This window comes from Pseudochaenichthys georgianus, chromosome 16 (genome assembly GCF_902827115.2).
Source record: "Pseudochaenichthys georgianus chromosome 16, fPseGeo1.2, whole genome shotgun sequence".
Classification (NCBI taxonomy): Eukaryota; Metazoa; Chordata; class Actinopteri; order Perciformes; family Channichthyidae; genus Pseudochaenichthys; species Pseudochaenichthys georgianus.
In genome coordinates this window covers 17,628,832-17,646,022 of record NC_047518.2, presented here as the reverse complement: position 1 = coordinate 17,646,022, position 17,191 = coordinate 17,628,832, and the positions used below count along the sequence as shown (strand labels likewise).

Genomic DNA, 17,191 nt, shown 5'->3' with positions numbered 1-17,191 from the left:
ATGCACAACATTTAGGTTCCAAAAAAACAGAAATTGCAGACAGCTGTCAATGCTAATGTTGTATGTCCAAAAGATATAACATCTAAAATCAGTCCAGTGAATTGTGCTTGTTTAATTTGTTGCTTTTTAGGGATTTCTGTAGGTTGTATGCTCAGTTTACTACTTTGATCCTCTCTGAAATATCTCAAGAAATAATGGATGGATGGAAAACAGTACTTGCATAAATCTACTGACCTGAGATCAGTCTCAGTGCAGTAATCTCTTCTTTTCATACACTCACGCTGCCCCCTGCTGGGTGATTTGTGAAGTCCTTTTTAAGTGTATTCCTTTTATATAGCACTATAAAACCATATAGGTTTCAAACCCAAGTCCTCCCCAGAGACATATATAGTCAACGTTATATATATATATATATATATATGTGAAAATAAAATTGTAAATGGAAGATCTTAATGACAGTGACAAATTATGTAACAATGAGTTTTTGTAAACGTTTTTTATATTGCATCAACTAGACACACACTTAACCAAAGCTAAATTGCCTTTATTGCATAATAGGCTAGTTGATATGAATACAAATGCATGTTAATAATTATACATTTAATAACAGTACCCTCTAATGGGGAGGGTAGGAAAATGAACTGAATCCCCTTGGTTTAATTATTTTAAAGTAGTTTGATGGATGTTATGTGTAGTTGCAGATGACAGCATAATACATCTCGGAAAAGGATCTATATCGCGAGAACACGATGCAGCCGTTATTGTCAGTTTGTTGCTCTGTCAATAAAGTTCCATGACAAAAAAGTACGTTACCATAGTGACATGTAAACTGTCAAACGTTTTTTCTTTTTACATGAAATATAGTTGTTGGTTTTGAAGGATAAAATACTGATCTCCAAGAGTGAGAGGAACTGTGGGATCTGAAGTAAGTGACTGTTACACTTCGTGTTAGCTAGCATCATGCTACATGGTGACCACTGTATTAGCCTCACTGTGCCTCTGTCTCCTCGTCGATGTTTCCTTACTTATTGATTACATTACCGTACGTTACATGATTTTTGAATACAAATGAATAACTCTTGGAAAGTATTTTGGTATATTTGTCATTTTAAAGAGCAACTGAAACACCGAAATAACTTTAGTTTTGAGATAAACCATCTTAACCCTTGTATTATGTTCATGTTTGGACACTTTGGTACTGTATAACAGCATTTACAATCCCTAACTTATATTGTCTTTATCTTAATTCCCAACAATATAGGTAACAGTTATAAAATAATATGCTTTGTCACAATAACAATGGAAATGTCATTCATGTTTTTTGTGATTAAGTAATGCTTTATGATGAAACAAATCCACGTCCACTATTATAAATGACCTGGGTTGCATACTCATCCAGCAAAATAGAAACGAAAGAATGTGTGTGTGTGTGTGTGTGTGTGTGTGTGTGTGTGTGTGTGTGTGTGTGTGTGTGTGTGTGTGTGTGTGTGTGTGTGTGTGTGTGTGTGTGTTCCTACCAAAAACATCTTATTAACCCAACACCACACAAGGGTTAAAGAGACTAAAGGGTGTACCAAACTTACCTTTTTATTATTAACCGTAAATATCTTATCTATCTTTGTCAGTGAGATGACACAGTGTAAACATTCTCTGTTAAATAGCCTACATTCAAATTATTATTTAAGTACAGAAATCAGCAATCAAAATGAGAAGTACAAAATGACCCTTTTTATAATTAAGTATATATCACTAGATTTTCATTTTCAAGCACTAATATGCTCAACTCAGTTGATAAACCTTGGATAATTTTTTATTATTTATATACTGCCTGGTAGTTTAATATATTTAACAGTTTATAAGTTGATTTGAAGGATATTTTGTATTAAAAAACGGAATCTTCAAAGTAACTAAAGCTGTCAAATGAATAAACTAAAGTTAAAAGTGCTTCCAAAATGTATTGCAGTAGCGTACACATCCAGAGTAGCAGAACATGTAATTGTGAAGAACAAGAACCTCAGAATAGTACTTAAGTACACAACTAGTGAATGTACGGCACTTGTACGGCTCTGTCTCTCCAGTCCCCACAGGATGTCTTTATCCAGGATTCAGAGTCTGAGGCTGGCAGCTGTAGTGGAGGACTGTGCAGACCAGCTGGAGATCCTGGGACACACCCTGACGGTGCAGATCAGGAAAGAGAGAGGAGATTCAGCGGATCAGGTGAACCACTCTTATCCCCTGTTCCTGTTGAGAGGAACCAGAGGAACATCAAGCAGCTGCTCTGATCGGATGATGATGATGATGATGATGATGATGATGATGATGATGATGATGATGATGTTTTAGGCTATTCTCCATTTCATTATCTTACTGGACAAATCTTGAGACTAAAATGACTTTCTGTGTGTGTGTGTGTGTGTGTGTGTGTGTGTGTGTGTGTGTGTGTGTGTGTGTGTGTGTGTGTGTGTGTGTGTGTGTGTGTGTGTGTGTGTGTGTGTGTGTGTGTGTGTGTGTGTGTGTGTGTGTGTGTGTTTAGGAGATAGCCAGGCTGACCAAGCTTAGGAGAGATTGGTAAGTAGTATACATTATGTTGCACCGAACAAATGTATTTTATTGGAAAACATAATTTACTTAATTTACAGTTCAATTGCAATATCTTAGATACATACAAAGTTATGTCTGTGCATTGAATACATGTTTTAAAGAAAAGAAGAGCTAAATACCGATTTTTGTTACAGAATAAAAATCGTACATTTTCTGAGTATTTGTGTCTTCGTGTTCTTCTCTGCAGTCAGTCCATCACGCAGCAGGTTTCTTTGCTGCATGTGGACCTGGAGGAGAAGCAGTGCATTACTTCTCTCGTGCAGCTGGGGGAGGAAGAGGAGCAGAAGAAGAGGGATGACCAAATGAGAAGGTCCGATAATACATTATGCTGCACTATTAGTAATAAAAATAACATCTTTCTTTTTGACATGATGGAGTGGAGATCTGTTTCGTATCAGTAATGTGAGTGTGTCTTCACCCAGAGAGGCAAAGAAAGAGCTGGAGCAAAGAAATCAAGCTCTGCGAATACAACATGAGGAGACGCAAGAGAAAAATGAGAAACTGAAGGTGAGAAAGGGAAGAGAAATAAAACTGTCTGCATGATTATTTGAGAACAAACTGAAATATGTTAGTCAGCAAGAAGGTGAATAATCCAATGTCCAATACCTTTCCCTCAGGACTTGTCCAAGCAGGCCAGAGATCTGCAGCACAAAATGGAGGATCTGTCAGGAAAGATGGCCCACAGGAAGAAGCTTGAGGAGAAAAACCTCGAGCTGCAGCTCCAGCAGACACAGAGGGAGGGCAGCCAGACCGGGAAGCTGCTGGAGCACGAGCAGGAGGTGGGTCCAACAGTCCATACATCTTAGTCCTGTTAGTCCCACCTCCCTAACCAAGCCCACTGAGGGAGGTGTTCTCCAATTTGGTCTGCCATACTAAATGAGAGGACACGCACTTCTCACATCATGGTATAAAATAATTAGTGTTGGTGCATTTTTCTCAGTTACACGTCTACACTAAGACTCTACTTTACTCTGACCTCCCTACACTGAAAAAATTAAACATTTACTTTAATTAAATGTATTTTGTCAACAGATACCACATCATTGTAATAGGTTAGTTGAAAGGAATAATATTAAGTTGAACCAATAATCTTTTATTTAAACTTAATATTATTGCTTTCAGGTAACCGAATACAATGATACAGTATGTAATTTGTTTCATAAGTAAAGTAATTTAAGTCGACCTTTCAGTTTTTTCAGTGTACCTTGAATTCTTAAAAAAAACTCAGTTGAATTAGTAAATAAAAAAGAAAACTAAAATAAATGAATTAGTCAAATCTGAATATTTAACTTTTATCGCCAAACTTTGATCGTGTAATGAGTTATAATGAGGTTTCATAATCTAATAAATTAATGGGATTTTTGTTGCAAAAAAGAAGATAAATGTAAGTGTGTGTGCCTCCATACCGTTGTTGTGTCTATGCATATTATATTGATTCATAACAATCAGTTTTTGTTACAGAACAATTTTTTCTTAAATGTACAATTATTTATTATTATACAGAATATGTTCTGCCAATTATTTTGCCTAGACTTCTGCTTTCAAAGGTTATTGTTTACGATACTACTAGAACCAACAATAACTGAATGCAGGGACAGTTATGTTATATTGTAATGTATAGATATATTGCTGCCGTTTTATGCCTTTTATTCTACATGTTATAGTTGTACTGTGAATTGTGTCCTGTGTACTGTACTGTAAAGCACTTTGTACATCCGTGTTGAGAAGGGTGCTATATAAATAAAGTTTTACTTACTTACTTACTTGATATAGTCTTAAAGTTACCACCGGCCCTTTGAGGGTAACCATAATGCTGATGTGGCCTGCGATGTGACACCCCTGCTTTACACTGACTGAAGAGAATCCACAAACGGAATATTCTTGATGAATCTTTGGAAATAAGTGTAATTATATAAAACAGAGCCGTAGAGTTGTGCAAGCGTGCTACCTGTCTGTGTGTGTCCAGAGTTCTTAAGTAGTAAAGTTTTAGCCATTGGCTGTGGCCCCTGGTAGACCACCACACACTCAACAAAACTAAGACTTATGTACTTGGTACAATTATTATTATTACTGGCTGCCTTCTTAGTTGGACAATGTAATACTCTAAGAAGAATCTGTAAGTGCAATATATAATTGTACCTCTGTTTTCCAGCTTTTACCACATGTATTCAACATAACACACTTTCAACCCTAAATCTATTTGATAAATACTGCTGCTGCTTCTACTTTTCTACCAGAACTTGTACTTTATATTGCGAGTGTGTAGTGCACTACGATGTGCATGCCCTTTATCTAATAGTGTTTTATTCTTATCTCTATCTTTACTTTTGCTGTAACAATGTACATTTCCCATAGGAGCATAGGACTAGAAAAACGAGACTCGGGTTAAACCGAACAAGTTGTGGGGGAGTTTGTAAACGGATGTGTAATCAAGAAATGTCTTACATTTTGGGATTTGATGTCTTCAAGAATCCAAGGTAATACAGTGTTAGTAAATTGACCGAAAAATGTAATTTTAAAGTATTCCTTTAAATATTGTTATCTCCTCCCTCAGCTGCTGCAGAGACAGATAAAGGAGGAGACGAGAGTTCACGAGGAGTCGGAGACATTCCTGCAACGTCGAAATGAGGTTTGTACAGAAACATTACTATTTACAACAGACTGCATTTATTTTTCCCATTGTTATTTAATTGTTGCTTTTCTCTGTCATAAGCTTAAGTGTCGTGAGTGCATTGGCTTTATGGATGCCTGCCCTCCCTCCAATGTTAAACACTACAAGGCAATCGGTTGTCAGTGCTCAAAGAGTGAAAAGAAATACATTTTCCAAACTTAACCGCAATGTCTCTTTCCAGAAATAAAGAACTTGTTACTATTAAATTAACATCACGGCACAAATCTTCTTAGCTGGCTAATGTTAAACACAGCCATGGACCACAGGCATCTCCTCCATGAATAGATGAATGCTTCCTTCTGTGCAGTGATACGGTTGGTGTATGTAGGTCAGGAAGAACAAAAATGGTTCCCAAATGTAATCCCTACGGCCGATATTTCCAAAAATGGGCAACTATTGGATTACGAATGTACTTTAAAACAAATGTTTTGTATTAGAAAATAATAATTGAATACATATACTGCATCAGGCCCCCAGTATAAGGCCGGTGCAGAGTGTAGAGATCCTCATTAAGTTAGAAATTAAACAAAAAGCAAGAAGTCCATCAGGCGCTGAGGGAACATTCATGCAAAAGCAGTCCAAATGTCAGAGTTGTCTACATTTAGAAGTAAAGGGGTGATCAGTAAGGTGTTTCAGTGGGGAGGGTGAACCACATTGACTATACAAAGCCATTGTAAGCCTGATGTTGGTCATTTAGAGAATAATGCTCGTCCTTGCATCAAACTCTGTTCGTAGAATGAACTTCTTTGAACCGGTAAAAAGCGTTGGAGAAGAAGACCTGTCTGTTTACTGTCCCAGAATTCAACTTGTTTTGTTCTTTTTCACCAACACAACTCTCAACCAAAGAGATACACTGATACAAATCACTTTAGGTAGGAGGAAGGATTGTTTGGTGTGAACTTTCCCTTGAGGTTGCTTTTTAAGTCGTTAGTCATCACACCATTACATCATCTTCTTGTTAGTGCTCCTATCCTTCAAACTGCTGTTCCTGCAGGAGGTGCAGCAGCAGCAGGAGCAGTGGCAGCAGAGTACGAAGCAGAGGCTCCAAGAGAAGGAGCAGCGGCTCAATACTGAGAGCTGCAAAAGAACTGTGAACTTGGACAGATTGATGGAGATGAAGAGGATGGTGAGCAGCCCTGAACATGACACAGCAAACAGCTGCTGATTCTAAACAGGAGTCACTGTGAGTCCAACATGAATGAGATGCTGAATGTGTTCAGTACAGGGGGATGGAGCAGGTGGTGATGGAGGACAGGGATGAGCAGGAGAAGCTGCGTCAAGAGCAGGCTAAGGCCAGAGCTGTTACCAAGGTAACACCATCCATCTGAACTATGATCCATACTATACCTTGTACCCTAGTGGATACTTCACTCTGCGTTATTACGGATAAACAAAATAGATAAATCAATGTTTTAGTCCTGACTAAAGATAGGAAAAGTGTATTACACAATAATACATTTTCAAAATCATAAATAAACTCCCTTATCTTTGGGTTAACCTGTCCTAACTTTCAATTTTACTCTACTTTCTTTAATTTTTGGACGTAATAGCTGCTTCCTTTTCGTTTCACATTTTATTTTTGATTGCTGGATATAAAGAACTCGTCTACAATCTTTCTTTCTTCTTTTTACCACCTGAATTGGCGCTGTTTTAAGTTTCATCTTTGATTATGTGACTGCTGTTGTTTTTTGTCATTTTCATGTTTGTATTTTTGACCTCTACATGCTTTAATGTTTAAAAAGGTCTTTATTTTTCTGCTCAGTTGTGATTGGTCAACAACGTAGCTATATCCTGCCCCTCAGCATATTACATACAATGTGTTGGAGCTAAGGACGTTTCTTATTTGGCCCCTGACCCTGGGCTGTGACCTTTGTCCCTGCAGGTGCAGGCGTGGTGGAGAGGCTGCATGGTCCGCCGGTGCCTCGGTAGCTTCAAAAAGGAGGAAGACAAGAAAGGCAAGAAGAAAAAGAAAGAAGGGAAGAAGAAGAAATGAGTGTTCTCCGACCCCAGTTTGAGACATTGGAAAATCATTTATTGAATTCCAAAACAATAAAAAAAATCATCTCTATATCTTTTTTGAACTTTTTTTTCATCATTTCAAACATTTATTATGTAACAAAATCCAACAACAAATAAAATAGCAACTTCATTTTTTTTTAAATAGTACAAAATTGTTTTCATCATTTCAAACATTCAATATGTAACAACAAATAAAATAGCAACTTATCGTATACATTATTTCAGAAGACTATAAAAGTAATACACTGTGTGAAGCTAACATGGAGTATATCTGCACATTATCATATATTAACATATCAAAAGACAAATAGGAGCACCTTGATTCAAAGTCTTCTATTTCCACATTTGATGTACAGAAAATCAAAATGACTTCTGGAAACAAAAACGACTAAGTAGTCTACTGATAATGACCATGGGCCATACATATCAACATCAGTCAATGTCTTTATCATGACATGATAAGGATTACAGGGAAAGCACACAATACTGTTACAGTTGTCTTTCCTTAGTCAGCATATTAGACACACAAACATCAGATGGTCATAAAGAGATCAATCATACAAAAGTCACAACATGTTGAGCTGCTCATAACTTTATGAACAGATATTTGCCTACTAACACTTCTTTAAGTTGTTTTTTAAACAGAAATGCTAAATATTCCTGGGGTCTATGTTCTTTAAGGTTAAATGTTTTAATTTGTAATTAATAACAACCAGTTTGAATATGGATAAAAGCAGTAGTTATAACTTAACGGCTCTAGGTTTGATCTAATCCTATAGTGAAGATGACAGGTTTGCTGGAGTGTGTAGTGTGTGTGTGGGGCCAAAGCTTCACTCTTGTGGCTCTTCTGTTTCAGCGGAGGGCTCGGCCTGCATGTAGTTGTTGTCTCCGATGATGACGCAGTTGAGATTGGACCTTTGGATGTTGATGTTCAGAGGCTCAGCGGCTGGAAGGGGAGGACAGAGAGGGCGAGAGGTCTGCTCTGCCCCCTGTTGTCCACGGCTGCAGCTGCACCTCTGATCTGTAACACAAGAACAAATCAGATATATACTGTTTGAGTGCTTCAATACGACAAGAACTACAACATCTACCTTCTCATTTAAGGCCTTGAACAATAGCAATACGATTCCAGCTGAGATTAAAACATGCACACACTTTTTTCTAGGGTGCAAAATTGATATTGAGCAACCAATTTAGTCAACATTAACTTGGAAATGAAATCAAATATTGAACTTGTATTGGTAAATGTGCTGTTATGTGTGTACCTGAACTTTTTTAATAACTCTTTCTAACATAAATCATCTCTTCTCTATTTGATATGAATGTATTTGTATGCATGGTTCTTGTTTAACAAAGACATAATAACACATAGCATAGTATGCATTTCAGCTCAGTGCTTTAAATTCCTAGACATTTATTTGAAAGGTTTTTCTGTTACCCACCGTGCATTTGGAGCCCAGCGTGCCGCATCAGAGGCTGACTATCAGCCACCATGGATTGGTAGGTGCCGTTCCCGATCACGCAGTCCATCAAGGTGGAGTTGCTGATGTTCACAATCAAAATAGTAGACGGCGGATTCAGGCGTGACTCTGTATATGAGTGGGCAAGGGAGAGAAAGGGGGAAAAGGAAGAGAGTATGAGAACGGGAAGTTGTTTTTCCATAGTGATGAAACTGCACACATGCGTCACTATCGCACTTATAGTTCCTGTTTATATATAGGAAACATTTATTTTGCTGACAGTTAATAGATAGATAGATATATCGATAGATACTTTATTGATCCCACTTTAGGAAATGATTTCATCGCAGAAACAGAAGTATGTTCAGACATTAAAATACAAATACTTAAAAAAAATAAAATAGGAGAAGACTGATCAATGTGGCATGATTCTAAAGCTGTGCTAAAAGGCCATCATGTAAATTAAAGGGGCCCTGTTTTTCAGGTTTCATATTTGTATTTTGAGCCTCTATTGTGACATGTCTCCATGCTTTAATGTTCAAAAAGCTATTTGTTCACCCTCTGTCTGAAACAAAAGCCCAGTCGGCTCTGATTGTCTGACTGTGTGATTGGTCAACCGACAGGCCACTAAGCCAATGGCATACTATTTGTTGGAGTGCTAACCGATAGAAGCTGCCTTATGTAGCGATGTCACTATGTCACGGAAGTAAACAAAGGACTTAAAACCAGCTATTTCAGGCAGGGGGCGAAGTGTGTGGGAGAGAAACTTCCTCTGGTGTGGGATTGTAGCCTTTTTAGACCATTTACATGCACTTAAACCCATACAACACACGCCTCTTTAAAAATAGGAAAGAAATTCTAAGATGTTAAACAGAGAGAATTGAGTAATAAATAAAGACCCTGACTGTTTCATTGGAAAATAAGGAAACAAACATTCAAAGTATTCACCCTGTGTAGTTTTATCCTCTGTAGGTTGATGATATGCACCTTTAAAGACAGGAAAAATACAGACTGTAACAAGTCACATCTTAAGTCTGGACCATGACATAATGTGGACAGTATGCATTTTAAGAACTTTTTTTACCTGTGCAGCATGGGACTTTCTCACACATTGGGGTGTCAGATGTGCAGCAGAACATCTCGCAGGCTCTTCCGCAGCTCTTCTGTGCCACCCTCTGCACCGACTGGAAGACTTTCTGCATGTTTGAGGCTTTACAAGTGCCCCCCTAAAAGAGAAAAGCAGACAGAAATCCCCTTAGCTTCCAAATCACACAAAACAACAACATGTCATTTCAGATAAATACTGGATGATGTGATTGAAAGGGCATTTAGCAGAAAACAACACCTCTCTTATCTAGGTCACATGTAGTTTCAGAGGCTGGGGAGTTTTTCCTGTCACTGCAACTTACAATATACGGAAATGGTAGTATGAAGGTGATATGAGCCAGTGGCGGCGCTAGGGAGTAGCTAATACTTGGGCTCAAGCCCCGGACGTTTTCTGAAAATCCCCGAATGTTTCACATTATTAATTTTTGTACGTCTCGTGAGTAATATTCAGTACCGGAGTCCAACAGAGAGGCAGCAGCTGCGTGACAGTAGCCTGCGTACTGCGTAGCCTTCCCTGCCCTGAAGAAGAAGTGATCCTTCGTTAGCATGAAGAGTCTGGGCCCATCTCAGGTCGATTAAATGGAATCCATAGAGGTTTCTCAATACTCAAATTTCCCCTCCTCGACTCCTATCCTCGATACTTAGTCCCGCCCACAGGAGATGCGAGCGGAGGACTGAGGAGGGGAACCGAGGAGAGAGGAGGGGAAGCAGCAGGCGGTTAGAGAAATGAGAACTCCTCTCCTCTGAGCGGTCGTTTTAAAGAGACGTCCATTAATGATGACAGGAGGCACAGCAGCCCTCTGTCTGATGGACAGATGTGTTCATGACCACTTCTATATTTACTTTGATTCATTGACAGTGTGGTATAATGAGACAATTATAGGCTACAGATGCAGACACACACACACACACACACACACACACACACACACACACACACACACACACACACACACACACACACACACACACACACACACACACACACACACACACACACACACACACACACACACACACACACACACACACACATATATTTATATAAATATAGGCCTAACAAGTATGAGAGCACTCTCATAATAACGTAACACAATCAGAGACTGGATATATCCCCCCCCCCTCTCTCTGGTCGCTGAAATGGGGAATTTAAATTACGGGCCAAAAGTTGTATTTACAAGTATTAAAAGTAAGCATAGGACACCAAACCAACTGAGACCCGTCTGTCCGCTGTACGCACTGTACAACACACACAGCTACACACTGTACAACACGCACCTACACACTACCACGCACACACCTACACACTGTACAACACGCACCTACACACTACCACGCACACACCTACACACTGTACCACACACGCCTACAGCTCCTAAAGCACAATAGCCGCGTTCACACTGCGGTACTTTTCCCACAAAGGTTCATGCGAACTTAGTTCATGATCGCGTTCACACCAAAAAGAGCCGGTACTAAAAGTAGTTCATGCGAACCTTTTTACCCCCTCGAAAGTCCCTGCTAGAGAGCAGGGACTGTCGAGCGGGTCTTTTTTGAGAAAAGAGCTATATTACTGATTGGCTGGGCGAATTGCAAACCACGCCCCGTAAAACTCCCAAAAAGTGTTGTGAAGCCGCCATTTTATTATCCTCGCATTAGCATTATTAGCATTAGCATTAGCCCAGCGCAGAAACGCAGAGAGACTAACTTATGGCAACACAAAATAAAACATGGGAGCGGTGGAGATGAGGAGGTGTCGGCGTTCTGGCGATTTACTCGGAAGGCTTCAGTAGAAGCTGCTGGGAGTCCCAGCAGCTTCTACTGAAGCCAGTCCCCAACTCCGGGGACTTCCGGCCGGGGACTTTGGGCGGCAGTATACGCCGTGAAGTGGGTTGCGGCCTGCCAGTAAACCCAAAGCAGAAGAAGAAGAAGTGACGTCAGCGGCTTCATTTGCCTAATCCACCCCCAGGGACTTTTTCTGGTGTGAACGCGATCTGTACTTAGTTCATGCGAACTAAAGAGTTCGCATGAACTAAGTTCGCATGAACCTTTGTGGGAAAAGTACCGCAGTGTGAACGCGGCTATTCAGGCTACAGCCGTTGTGTATTTTATTATGGGAAGCACTAAATGGTCTTAGAAAAATATCGACTCTTTGTTTGTAGATATCTACTAAAGTAAATAAAGAGAGTAGGCCTGTTATACTGAGTGATATATATTATACACAGAGCCGGCCCGACCCATTAAGCGACATAAGCGGCCGCTTAGGGCCCCACAGCCACTAATGGCGCATTTCCACTGCAGCGGGTAGCCCCGTTTAAGCGTCCTTAATCGCCCTCAAGCGGCCAGGCCAGTTTTTGGTGGCCTTTCCATATAGCGTAGCACCGGCTAGCGGGTACTTTTTCCGGCCCCATAAAATCGTGGTTCTATCAGGCCAGGGCTGAACTAGTGACGTCAACACTCTCGACTGCTGATTGGACAGAGAGAATCGTCACAAGATCGCGCGCGAGATCATCCCTAGCGTCACATATATATCTAGAAGCAAGCTTGCAGCATTTTTATACACAGCATTTTGTAAACGGAGGAGCTACAAAAATGGCAACGTCAAAGAAAAGCACACCGTGGTCGACCGAGGAGGTGACGACGTTCCTACATCTCATTGGGGATGGTAAAATCCAGCGGGAGCTCGACGGAACAACTCGAAATGTGAAAAAAAAGCCGATCGCCCCGCCTACACTGCGTTGCTACCCCAGGTCCTAAACTGTAATAGGAATGCGCCACGGCCTCGGACGGCCAGCGAGGCAGCCTGAGCGAGGACGCTTAGGGACGCTTAAACGGGGCTACCCCGCTGCAGTGGAAATGTGCCATAAGGGGCCCCCTAGCAAAAAAACCTGAACCTCATCATGACGCAAGAGAGGACGGCAGGATTGTAATTTCCCGTGTTCAGTGAATGCAACAGAGGCAAAGCACCAGACCAACCAGAGAGTTGAATGGAAATAAACATCTATCTATTGGCTGACAGGTACCTATCCTGTGAGCTGTGAGAATGCATACATTCACAGTAAATATTTATTCAGTATGATAGCTGTCTAACAGAAGTTAAATCCATTTCTCACTTATTCTGACAATTTACTTAACCCCAAATAAAATAACCCAATGAAAAGAGTTGTTAAATAATAGTGAAGTCACGTTGTAATAACAATAACTCATCCCTCTCGAGTTTTCTTTTTGAGCTTTGCCAAAAGCCACTGTGTCAAGTGTCCATCTTGGGTTGCCGTACAGAGTTGTCCAATATGGCGGACCATCTCGCACATGCGCACTGCAGATCGGGCAGAGCTGCAGATCGGGTAGTGGCCCTGGGCCCTTCTCACTTCTCTTATTTTTAATTTCCTCGCTCCTCGGTCTCGGTATCACCGGAAGTTGATTTGTCTGCGCCATCTTGAGTAGCGTCCCAATGGCCTTATTTTTGCCGGAGGACCGAGGAGCGATAATGGAGGAGCGATAACCGAGGAACCACCTTCGATTAAATCCTCAGACACTCGCCACGCCCCCTTACTGTGTATCGCTCACTGATTGGACGATGCAGTGCATGCACTGATCTGATGCTTCTTGACATCAGAGCAGTTTCGCAGCGGAGTGAAGAAAACACATGAACCTCACGGGAGTCACTCCTCAGTTTATACCGTGTTTTGTTTCAATTCATGTTTCATTTAGTTACAAATATGTGATATATCTGAACAACAAAGTGGTCAAAATCATTTTATTCATTTTTGGAAACATTTTCATGATCGCTTTTTTCGTTTTACATTTTCATTTATTGTCATTTCCATTCAGTCAGTCATTAAGTGCTATTAAAATGTTAATGTGCTACATATCCACACAAACAAACAAAGTGTGCAATCCAATGAATGTTAATCTAACTGGGTTTTGATAGATAACATCTATTTTTCTTCTCTGAATTATTTTATTTATTTTGTGCACTCTAATCAATATTAATCAAACTATTGTTCGTTTATACATTTTAAGAATGGCGTTTATCTTTTTTGAGAATTAGTTCTTATTTTATTTAATGTATTTGGGTCTACAACAGATGATACAAATGTTTGTGTCAGTAAATGTGTACTAACCTTTATATATACAGTCTATGGTACTAACAGAGGCGGGGGTGTTTGTGAAAACAACGAGGACAGAACTGCTGTCAGACGAACAGCTGTGCCGGCGTCATCACAAACGGACGTCGCTTCACGTGACGCTCCGGAGGAAAGCATGTCCCATTGCTCTTAAAATTCATTTCCCTGCTTCTCGTGGTTTCCTTGCGTCCCTCCATGCTTCCCTGGTGGGAGGGACTAGAGGCAGGGAAACGACGCAAGTGAGGGAAGCAAGGATTTCCTTTAAGCGACCTGAGACGGGGCCAATGACACGGAGGATGGTCTGGTGGTTCCTCGGTTATCGTTCCTCCATTATCGCTCCTCGCTCCTCGGTCCTCCGGCAGAAATAAGAGCCATGGCACGCTACTCAAGATGGCGCAGACAAATCAACTTCCGGTGATACCGAGGACCGAGGAAATGAAAATAGTCGATCTGCCCCTTTCACACCAGTGCCTTTTCAGCTCCGGCTCGGAGCTAGAGCCTGAAAAGCGCCGGGTTTTCTTGTTCACACCGCAGCGGCGCCGGCTCTTAGCTCCGGAATCCGCTTCATTTCCAGCTCCAAAAAATTGTCGGTCCAGAGGCAAGAGCTTTGGAGCTAAGAGGCGACGTCGCTTACGTCTCTCTTACGTCGAGGCGTGCAGGAAACTAAAGCCACCTCCCCTGAACATGGGTCGACTGTTATGCCTGCCTACAAGCAGTAGTGCTTATAAACACACTTTATAAAGTCAGGCAACACTAACCAGGCTTCGTGTGATTCTGTTTATTTGTACCTTACTTTGACCATCCGTTCACTGTTATCGATCATTGTGGAGAGAGGCAGACGTGTTGTTTTGTATTATTGCAGCTATCGGATGCAAGTAGTCAGTTTAGCTTCGGTTGCTATGCTAACATCACCCGTTTTATACCAGAGAAACTTTCATAACAGCGTTGTGATACCAAACAGCGTCAATTCAGACTGACACACATTCACTTAGGCCAGGGCCGGCCCTCGGCATAGGCAGTATAGGCGAATGCTAAGGGCGCATCAACCCATAGGGGGCGCCGATAAAAAGAAAAAAAAGTGAGAAATAAAAAAAATATATATTTTTTAAATTTCATAATAACAAAATGTCCCGATTTTGGATCAACAAAGTACATATTATCTTATACTAACAGAACTACGTATATATTGCGTACAGCGCCCATAAACTATGGCACACCCCCCCTCAAATCAAGTTGAACTGCCCCAGCCCCAGTAAAAACCAGAGGTTTATGTGAAATTGTTCTTTTTTTGAAATAATGGTTTTAGTGTGCAATTATAGGTTTTAATTTTGTATTTGTATTCATTTAAAATAAATCAAATTCCCAAAAAACGTACACAGCTTCTGTGTGCTTCTATTAACATTGGAATTTACTGTGTAAGCGGCCGTGGGGGGGAGAGCTTTAGAGAGCTCTCTCCTGAAAGACTGAGCGGCTCTGATAACCTCAGCTCAGTGAGGTAAAGGCACACCTTTATATGATCATTATAGTTATACAAAATAAGAGAATAGGTGAAAAACAGGTATAAAATACGCAAGCTAAAATCTTGCCTAGGGCGGCAAATTGGTCAGGACCGGCCCTGACTTAGGCTAAGGGGAAGTGGGGATATGCATCAGCTGCTTGTGTGAGTCGGACAGTGAATACTTTTGAGCGGCCGCTGCAGTGTGAGCTAACCGGGAGCTAACGGGAGAATAAACTCCCGTGGAAGAGCAGCCAATACTGCAGGGGTCGGTAAATGCTGCAGAAACACATTAATAAACAATGAACCACGGCACTCTGGAGCAAAGTATAAGGTTGGAGAAGTCGTTATTCAATTTATTCTGGCTTCGTGTGATTAAAAGCAACACGATCATCGACCCGACGCAGTTGTTGTTGTTGTTGTTGTTGTTGTTGTTGTTGTTGTGAGCGCCGTTGGGGAGCAAATCAGCGATGTAAACGGTGACGTCATGACGCAGCAGGGGCAGCTCTGGGGCGCCAGTGGGCGGTGTGAACAGAGCGGGAGCTGAAAAGGGAAACCGGAGCTGAACCAGAAAAGCTCCCGCTCGGAGCTAGAAACTGAAAAGCGCTGGTGTGAAAGCCGCATCAGACGCAGCCCCTGACTCTGCATTATGCGCTCCTCCGTCCGCAGTAGCCCCGCTGCGAGGCTCCGGCGAGTTCAGAATTATGGGCAAAGGGAAAGCCCCGAATCTCCTCCAATGCTAAATCCGCCACTGACCCATGGTGGTATGACCACCCTCATACTACCGTGGTAGGCTTATACATTTAGTTTGAATAGTTTCAAATACATATTGGACCATAGATTGTGTGTATTAGTGTTTCATCTAATATGCATTAGAAAGATGAGAAGTAGGCTAGGTGTATTTAGGGTAGCTATATCTTATCATATCAACATTTTACACTTTTTTAAGAACAGAAAACATGCAACAAACGCCACTTAAACAAACAGTTAAACAGGCGACAGAACTGAAGTTAACATCAAAAATATGTTATATCGTGTCTCAATTTCTGTACTTGTCGCGCGCTCACAGTATCTCGCTCGAGCACTACAGGTAACGAAATAACATCAATTGTTTGTCTATATTTGTCTCAATAGTGTTATAATACCTTACCTGAAGTTTTCAGTTCACTTGATTCACTTAAAATTAAGTGAAGCGATTCAAGCGAACGATCGAAAAGCTCCGACCTGCCGGGTGGGTTACAGGAAGTATCACAGACCTACACATAGCCTACACTTTTACATTTAAGATACACAAAAATACACAATGAGTAAAAACGTTCTCTCCCACAACAAATACCGGTATACTACAACTATCAACCCCAAAGGGCAGGTACCAGTTCAGAATATATTTGTAAGAGTCTCACCTGATTGAAATGCGCTCTTTCTTCCACCTTCGTAAAAAAGAGCTTTAGGTCCAGGCTCAGGGTCGTCCAGGGTCCGTGTGATAGATGTAGCCTAATGGTTAGATGTGTTATTGTCCTGAATGCTATAAAGACTTTCTGAAAAACAGAGGGAAACGGAAAAGCCCCCGCGCATGCGCACTTTACTTGGACTTTCCGTCTTCAGCACTCGCCATAAACTGCTATTGCTCTTTTCCCAGCCTTCGACATAACAGTATTCTACTGCGGTCAACTCAGCCGTCTCTCGCATGTGCTTGGTCAAATGAGCAGCTCTT

At 41.0% G+C, this 17,191-nt stretch overlaps 2 protein-coding genes across 4 annotated transcripts; one reads left to right on the top strand and one right to left on the bottom strand.

Moving 5' to 3' along the window:
* Positions 1-782: 782 nt before the first annotated feature.
* Positions 783-8,618, top strand: iqcg (IQ motif containing G). 3 transcript variants are annotated; one of them, XM_034103395.2, is made up of 11 exons: positions 783-925; positions 2,079-2,217; positions 2,534-2,568; positions 2,789-2,911; positions 3,024-3,108; positions 3,219-3,380; positions 5,156-5,230; positions 6,267-6,398; positions 6,493-6,582; positions 7,155-7,227; positions 8,148-8,618. In XM_034103395.2, the coding sequence occupies exons 2-11, from the start codon at positions 2,089-2,091 to the stop codon at positions 8,168-8,170; spliced, it is 927 nt and encodes a 308-aa protein (XP_033959286.1). In that variant the 5' UTR covers positions 783-925; positions 2,079-2,088; the 3' UTR covers positions 8,171-8,618. The 3 variants fall into 3 exon arrangements, with proteins under 3 accessions (XP_033959286.1, XP_033959285.1, XP_033959287.1); XM_034103394.2 differs by lacking the exon at positions 8,148-8,618 and having other exon boundaries at positions 7,155-7,340; XM_034103396.2 differs by lacking the exon at positions 8,148-8,618 and having other exon boundaries at positions 6,498-6,582.
* LOC117461499 (uncharacterized) lies at positions 7,349-17,125 on the bottom strand. Its single transcript, XM_034103397.2, has 5 exons — positions 16,881-17,125; positions 9,836-9,977; positions 9,700-9,738; positions 8,734-8,880; positions 7,349-8,312 (listed from the first exon to the last, which is right to left on the bottom strand). Exons 2-5 carry the CDS (start codon positions 9,951-9,953, stop codon positions 8,122-8,124), a joined length of 495 nt encoding a protein of 164 aa, XP_033959288.1. The 5' UTR covers positions 9,954-9,977; positions 16,881-17,125; the 3' UTR covers positions 7,349-8,121.
* Between the last annotated feature and the right edge of the window lie 66 nt (positions 17,126-17,191).

Excerpts from the sequence above, each read along its gene's own strand:
- iqcg (XM_034103394.2), top strand. The coding sequence starts at position 2,089 with ATGTCTTTATCCAGGATTCAGAGTCTGAGGCTGGCAGCTGTAGTGGAG. Across the intron at positions 2,218-2,533 it reads GAGGAGATTCAGCGGATCAG|GAGATAGCCAGGCTGACCAA; the intron begins GTGAACCACTCT and ends GTGTGTGTTTAG. Across the intron at positions 5,231-6,266 it reads TCCTGCAACGTCGAAATGAG|GAGGTGCAGCAGCAGCAGGA; the intron begins GTTTGTACAGAA and ends CTGTTCCTGCAG.
- LOC117461499 (XM_034103397.2), bottom strand. The coding sequence starts at position 9,953 with ATGCAGAAAGTCTTCCAGTCGGTGCAGAGGGTGGCACAGAAGAGCTGC. Across the intron at positions 8,881-9,699 it reads AGAGGATAAAACTACACAGG|AGTCACGCCTGAATCCGCCG; the intron begins GTGAATACTTTG and ends ACTCATATACAG. Across the intron at positions 8,313-8,733 it reads CGCTGGGCTCCAAATGCACG|ATCAGAGGTGCAGCTGCAGC; the intron begins GTGGGTAACAGA and ends CTTGTGTTACAG.